Here is a 7,642-nt window from a genome sequence, read left to right as displayed (position 1 = left end):
CATAAAATCATTTTGACCACATTAAAGTGTACAATTCAGTGGTATTAAGTACATTCACAATGTTGTGCAACCATCACCACTATCTACTTCTAGAACTTTGTTGTCACTCCAGAGGAAATGCTATGATTTTTTTTTTATGTAATAGTCATGTAAAAAGGTTGCCATCATTCTACAGGAGAGTAGTATAAACTTAGCGACCCTGGTAATTTTACTTTTCTTTAAATAAACATTTCATAAGCTAGTCTTTCTTAAGTGTCATTCCTTTTCAACTTTTCTAGATAAGTTTATCTCTAGAAATTCTTTTTAACACTTAGTTTATTCATTTATAACTGTATCCTTTCCAACATGTCCACCTATAACTTGAGGCACTAGATGTAAGCATATTAAAAGAAAAAACCCTGTCTTATTATTATATCTCCCCATGCCTGTCTCTGAAAACTTTTTTTAGCATAGTGTATTTTTTTAGACTTTTTTAATTGAGTTATAGTCATTTTACAATGTTATGTCAAATTCCAGTGTAGATCACAATTGTTCAGTTATACATGAACATGCATATATTCATTGTCACTTTTTTTTCACCCTGTAGCATAGTATTTTTTCTAGATATGAGATATATGAAGTTTCTCAGCAAGTCACATTGAAATTGCATAGAAATTGTGTCTATTTACACATTTTCAAAATGGGATCTAATTTTCAATAGATGATATCACATTCTTCTCTATTTCACTGGACATAAAAGAATCAGTGCCATTTCATGCCAATAAATAGATCATTTTTAATAGCTGCATGGTATTTCCTTAATACTTTCCTTGGACTAGGATCACAAAGAAAATCTTATTCCTAACCCCATTTAATTGGTGACACTGAAGCAACACCTGTACTTTGAATTGCCAAATGTGTAGATTTGGCCAATTTAGTTCTTCAAACTGGCCTCGTTCCAACTGCAACCCTCACTAAATGTCTCACTTATGCCAGGCAGATAGGTTACATTCATGCTACTGGAACAGATTTTCCAATTACACACTTTTCTTCATACCACTACTGCTCATTTCCAAGAATGACCTACTGGGTTGTCTTATCCTACTTTTCAGTGGCCAATTTAAGTGGGTCCCACTTCTCTGATGCATTCCTCAAATACCACAGCCCACAGAAATCCCTTCCTTCTTGAGCTCCAGGAATGGGATTTTTCCAATGAGGGTCTATTTGTCATACTACTAATTATCTATGTTTGTAAGTGTGCCCATGTACCTACACCTGGATTTTAAACTGAAGAAGGGTCACTTTGGCCAATTTTCACATAGAACTTTATTGAAAACACAGACTCGAATAGAGAACCATATGTTTAAACAACAAATAGCAGGGTAGCTTACACACACGGCTCAGTTCATTGAAAGCTCAATACTGAAAATACTGCAATCTGGACAGCAAGACAAATATCAACAAATTTTTTTCAGCACTAATAGTCATTTGGCATCCACAAAATGATCCAGCTCAAATCAAGAATTGGACAATGTTAACATCAGCGTCAAAAATATAAGTTACAACATAAAACCAGACTGAAAACCAAAGCACTACTCAGGGCTCTTTGGGAACATAAGGCTGATCAGAGGCAGGTGGTTAATCCTATTAGCTTTTTTGTCCCTCAGGATCATTCTGATTGTCTAGTTGGACTTGCAGTTCCTCAGCTAACTTCTCAAACTCGTGGAATGCAGAAATAAGCGGCTCAAGACTGAAATCATCATCAATTAAGGACATTGTTCCACTTTTTATAATATTACTGATATTCTGAAACATTTTAATAACAATCTGAATGTTATCGTTTGTCTCTTCTATGTTAAAGAGCCCCACAAATATTGATAGAGCTTTGGCACTGAATAGTTTTTTTGCCACCATAGGATTTTCAGACAAATTCAATAGCATTTTCAGAACATGAAACTTTGTTCTTGCATTGCCTGTAGTTAATAAGGAGAGAAACCCAGACATATAATTGGCAACCAGTGTGTGATAGTCAGTAGTTGTAGTAAGGTGTCTAAGCATCCTTAATCCAAGCAGCTGCTCAGGGGAACCCATGCTATGAGCAAGGGTTTCTTCACACACTTGACATACGAATGTCTCAATCATGTTCAGATTTGGATAAGGTGGAGCCATGTGAATCATATTTTCCAAAAAACTTGTCCTAACACGGGAGGAGGGATAATTGAGCAAGGTTTCAATAAGTGAGACAACACCTGAATCACGAATGAAATCGCGGGTAAATTGAGAAGCACTCCTCATACCCATTGCAATTTTAGATATTTCATGAATAAAAGGATCTCGAATTTTGTCCATTAACAGAAGGAGTTCTTCAAACTCTTCAGGACCAATTTTAAGCTCACATTGTATGCAGCTGCAGGACCAATTCTCAGGCTCTGCACTCTCCTTGGCCTTAAGATGCTCTCGAATTTCCCTGACTGACCGGTAGGATGCATCATAGTGAAATGGGAACTCAGGGTCAGGTTGATCAGGCTGCAGCAAAGACTCCTGGTCTTCCCCTTCTGGGGTAACCTCCACAATCTTGGGCTTTCCCTCAAACATTTCAGAGTACACAGATGCTACTGCTTCTTCAGGAATTCTAAATGGGCTTGGGGATGGGAAGCCAACCCCATGACAAAGACCAGGTTTGAATTCAACAGTAACCTCATCCCAGGTTTGGGGCCTGGATGATACATTAACTTCCTCTTCAGCTGAATCTCTGAACCTGGGAGCAGCCTTGTACACGGGACGGGGATTTAAGTCAAAGCAGGCCTCATCCCTGTCCCAGAACCAGGACCCAAATATGGCCTCTTCTTCAGACTCTGGCCTGGCCTCTTCTTTGGCCACAGCTCCCAAATTGGACTTATCCTCTGTCCAGAACAAGGACCCACCAATGGCCCCCTCCTCAGCCCCTGGCTCGGATTCACAGATAGCCGTAGCCCCAGCTTCCATACCGGCCTCTTTCTCTGCCCAGAACCAGGACCCAATAATGACGTCTTCCTCAAATCTGGACTCTTGTTTGGCTCTATCACTGTTGTTAACATCATTCTGGGCCCTGGACTTCAAGATAGTATTAGGCTCTTCCTTGTCTCTGGGCCTGAATCTACTATTGGCCTCTTCTCCAGGCAAAAACCAAGACTCCTTATAGTACTCATCTTCAGACTCAGATTCAAAAAAGTCCTCTCTCTTTGTCCGGAGCTTGGACCTGATATTTGGCTCATCCCTGACTCTGGGCCTGAACAAGTTATTGGTATTTTCTCCAGCCCACAAGCAGAATGGGTTGCCAGACTCTTCCTCAGACCCAGACCAGGAATCAATATAGGGATCTTGCTTGGATCTGAGCTTGGATCTGGGATTAGGCTGATGCTTGGCCCTATGCCTGGACCTGGTATTGGCCTCTTCTCGGGGCCATGATCTGATACTGGCCTCTTCTCCAGCCCAGAAAGAAGACATTGTAGAGGTCTCATCTGCTGACCAGAATCCAGACTCATTAGAGGCCTCCTCTCTGGCCCTGGGCCTGGGATAGCACCAAGACCCTGTATTAGTTTCCTCCCCTGATCCAAACCAGGGTTGGATTCCTGTCTGAACCTGGGAGCCAGGAAAGGTCTCAGTCTCCACACCGACCAATTCCCTATCCACAGGTAGGCCCATAGGTTTAGCAACTGACCCAGACTCAGAACTGACCAGTGGCCAGGCTACCGCATTGTTCTGGGACACGCTCTCTGTTTGGGACATGGCCTCAGCCCCAAACTCAGTCTGGGCCCAAGCCTGGGCTTCATCCTTGGGCCGTGTCCCAGGGATTGCCTTGGCTTCAGTCTTAGGACGTGCCCCACCTACTGCTCTGGCCTCAGTTTTGGGCCTCGCTCCTGCCACCACTTGGGATTCAGTTTTGGGCCTTGCCCCGGCAATTGCCTGGGACTCAGTTTTGGGTCTTGCCCCGGCCATTGCCTGGGACTCAGTTTTGGGTCTTGCCCCAGCCATAGCCTTGGACTCAGTTTTGGGCCTTGCCCCAGCCACAGACTTGGACTCAGTTTTGGGCCTTGCCCCAGGCATTGCCTGGGCCTGGGTCCTAACTTTAGGTCTGACCACCATTGGGACTTCATTCTCTCTCTCAGCTCCACCCCCAACCTCTTCTCCAGGCTTCTTTTCACGCTTGGCCTGGGCGCTAGGCTCAACCTCAGCCCCAGTCATAGTACAAGTTACAAGGGAGGCCCCGTTAAACACTCCTATCCCAGTCTCAGTCTCTACCACAGATCTGTCACAGTACTGGATCTTCACACTCTAATCTTTCGATGATTCAGGTGATACAGTTGGAAACAAAAGTTAGTCAATCACCAGTCCAACAGGCAGTCAGCCTCCTTCCCAAGCCCAGCCTCAGCCAATATTGCAGACAGAGAGAAGAGGAAGCACAAGCAAGCTGGGGGAGGATGGATGGCTCCCGGGTGGGTGCAGACCTGTTGAGGGTGGTGGTCAGCCCCAAATCCCACACCACCAGAGCTGCCACTGGAGATCAATCTAGGAAGAGAGAATGACATGGGGCTTTGAGTCTCTTCCAATTGTGTCGCTCCACGCAAACACACACAGAGACTGGACCTTTAATGCTTAGTGGGACAGTTAGGTTATCAGAAGGTCTCTCTGCCACCCTCATTTTGCGCACACCCTTTACTCCCAGAGCTTTGCCTGCTACAAAAGAGGTGTGAAAATGGTGGGAAAGTGTTTTGGCAATGGGAGAGGCTGAGGAGCACCCAGACCAGACCCTAATCACTCCTGGACCTGTGTTGGTCTCCTCTAGACCACTCAAAGTGGTACCCACTCTCATACCAACCTGCACTTATGTGGTGCAATTTTCCTCTTCTTGCTTTGTCCAGTAGTATTAAGCCCTAAGCAGATAGCAGGCCCTCCTATGGATAAGCAAACATATAGGAGAAAATGGAGTCTGAGTGCTTGTTTGACAGGTAGGTACTTTGACCTCTGACACACACATCTTTCTGTTTAAGGGTCTCATTTGGTGTTTCCGGTCTCCTGGTTCCTGCTCTCAGGTCTTCTCACATCCACAGCCCAATCCACACTTACCCCAATATTCCTAATATCTCCTGCAAAAATGGGCAAAGGGTTCTGCAGAAGTATGCAAATCTGGAAGACAGTAGGACACGTGAATCAAAAACACCCAATTGGATGAAATATACCTGTCAGTCTTACTTTGTAGCTATCCCCTGCATTGTCCCTCTTCAAACAAACCTCCAGACTTGATCCAGTCTCTTCCTCCTTTCCTTTCTTGCAGAAGTGACCAGCCTTACAGCAGCTCTATGGACAAAAGATGAAAAGGTAAGACAGGAGACCAGGTAGCTACTAAGCGCCTGGTGGACAGACCAATACCAAGGATGGGAATCTATATGTTGTCTTTAAATATTTAGAGTTCTCCTGGTAGAAGATTATCATTTTATTTAGGCTATTTCTGCGTTCCCAATAACAAACGACATCTCTTGACGTCACACTCTTCGCATTGCTCTCTTCTCCAATTCTAAGGATTCACCACTAGGTGTACCACATCCCTTTGCCTTGCGCAGCATAAATTGGGGGAAGGGCGCCCGCATATTCTAGAAAACAGGTTGTGCAGTGGTACTTGCATTTAAGACTTAACCCTGACCCTCACCTCCCAGCCCATCTCTTCCACCCTCAATTTTGTGGAGATGAGGAAGGAAGGCAAGAGAAGTGTGTAGAAACCTGTTAGAGAAGGCAATTCTAGAAGGTATTCCCGGATGCCTTCTTGCTCTGGTCGCAGTCACCCCACCCCATTCGGGTCTCCAGTCAATGGCTGCTGCCCACCCCCACCTCCCAACCCCACACACCTTCAGAAATACAGGCTCGTTTCCTGCTCTTCGTTTTTCTCAAGCCTCTCCACTACAGATGCACCCCTTGGCCTGAAATCGCCAGACCTACCGCGCAGACAGGAGACTTTGGCATCAAAGAGGCGCCTGTGGGAAGGGACAGCACCCAGGACGCGGGACCCACAGGTCCCTTCCCAGAATCCGGGCCCCCGCACCCGCCCGCTCGGCCCCCAGCTCCGACCGCCACCCCAGCCCCGGCCCCGGCGGCCTCCCCGGGCGCCCCCACCCCAGCTCCCCTCCGCCATGTCTCCCGCAGCAGCACCCCCACAGCCCTCTCCCGGCACAGACACCGTCGAGGGCGGGGCGCGGGCGCCCGGAAAGCTGACCCGGGAGCCGCCGCGCCGTTCGCCTGCCAGGATCCCAGCCAGCGTCTGCGGCCAGACCCCGCGCCCCGGGTCCCGTCCGCGCCGGTCGCCGCCGCCTCAGCGCCAGGGGGCCCCCGGAGCTGCGCACCTCCCTCGGGGACCGGCTCCAGCCGCGTCGCCTCCCGCTCGCCAGGCTGCCGGGGTCCGCGGGGCAGGCTGTGAGCTGCTCGTCGCCCCCCACGACACCCCCACTTGCCTGCACAGGCTCAGGGCCCGGGTGGTCGGCCTGGCCCTCCGGTCGGAGCTCCTCACTCGGATTCCCACCGCTCTCCGTGCGCTCAGAATGGCAAAGAGGCGGCCCGCCCCCCGCGCCGCTGCGCCAAACCGGGCAGGGGCTGCGCAGGATGCGGCACCAACCGCTCGCGGCGAGGGTGTCGGGAAGGGGGGCGGAGGGATACGGCACGAATGGGCTCGACGCCCCCTCCCAGGCCCACCGTAGTTCCGACCCAGAGGGGGCGGGGCCGGGAGGAACCCCAGCCTGAGGGGCGGGGCCACGCCAGCCCGCCTCGCCCGCCCCCCGCGGCCCCCGCGCGCCGCGACCACCCCCACACTTCTGGCCCCACAGTGTGTGGGGCCGGCGAGCGGTCGGCGGTGGGGGCCGGGGTCGGGAGGTCCGGAGGGGCCGCGCTGAGGGGAGCAGCGGATGGATACAGACCGCCCCTCGGTGTGTGTGAACCCCGAGACTGCTCGGTGTCCGCCCCCCTCCCCTCCGCTCCGCTCCGCTCCCCTGCCCCCCCGCCCGCCATCCTTCCGGGATGCAGATGGGAGAGGGGCTGTGAGCGCGACCCTCCCCGGTTCTGCTTTCCACGTTCAGGGGCCGCGGTCGGGAGGAAGGTGGGAGGGGGCGCCCACGAAGCCCGAGCCACTGCCCCTCTTCTAAGGGAAGGCAGCCCTAGACCTCTGGTCTGAGGAGACAAACCACTTGTTTGCGCCAGCGTCGTCATTTTTTCTGCCACACTGCTGTTTTCTCGTTCGCGGTGGTAACACGCTTTGCCATCGCGCGGTCCCCGCAGCTGCCCAGGAAAGAGGGCCCTTCCCTGTCGGGACCCGCACCGGGTCGTACAGTCCCCCCGCCTCTCACCCCACAGCCCAGTGTCAGGCACCAGGTAGGGCCTGTCCTGGCGCCTCTTCCTGGGTTCTGTCAAGTCTTCTCCTGCAGTCACTTCCACCCTCCCATCATCTTTGGCAGTGAGGGAATGTGGCAGGGGTTCGAATCCATTTGGATCTCAGCCACTTGCATGCACACCTGTCTGGTTTCCCCAGCCGTTCTTTGGAGAAGGTTCCGTCATGCACCCACTGCCCCAAGACAGAAACCTGCTGGTTCTTCAATCCCCTGGCTCCTGTACCCCTACACCCTTCCTGTAGTCTTGAGCCCCT

At 50.5% G+C, this 7,642-nt stretch overlaps 1 protein-coding gene across 4 annotated transcripts in view; it reads right to left on the bottom strand.

Annotated features, from left to right (window-relative positions):
- Positions 1 to 1,285: 1,285 nt before the first annotated feature.
- GPRASP2 (G protein-coupled receptor associated sorting protein 2) overlaps positions 1,286 to 7,642 on the bottom strand; it is a 64,997-nt gene continuing 58,640 nt past the window's right edge. The window contains exons 1-6 of one of the 4 annotated variants that reach the window (XM_072956137.1): positions 6,462 to 6,974; positions 5,862 to 5,948; positions 5,251 to 5,316; positions 5,086 to 5,145; positions 4,838 to 4,913; positions 1,286 to 4,527 (exon numbers count right to left, since the gene is read on the bottom strand). In XM_072956137.1, coding sequence (XP_072812238.1) covers positions 1,627 to 4,203 — 2,577 coding nt within the window. In that variant the 5' untranslated portion in view covers positions 4,204 to 4,527; positions 4,838 to 4,913; positions 5,086 to 5,145; ... (1 more) ...; positions 5,862 to 5,948; positions 6,462 to 6,974 and the 3' untranslated portion in view covers positions 1,286 to 1,626. Of the gene's footprint in view, positions 4,528 to 4,837; positions 4,914 to 5,085; positions 5,146 to 5,250; positions 5,317 to 5,861; positions 6,975 to 7,642 lie in introns of those variants that run through there. The other 3 variants (XM_072956138.1, XM_072956135.1, XM_072956139.1) reach the window with 3 other exon arrangements.

Source organism: Vicugna pacos, chromosome X (assembly GCF_048564905.1).
Source record: "Vicugna pacos chromosome X, VicPac4, whole genome shotgun sequence".
Lineage (NCBI taxonomy): Eukaryota > Metazoa > Chordata > Mammalia > Artiodactyla > Camelidae > Vicugna > Vicugna pacos.
The sequence above is the reverse complement of the archived record's forward strand: the minus strand, read 5'-3'. Positions and strand labels throughout refer to the sequence as shown.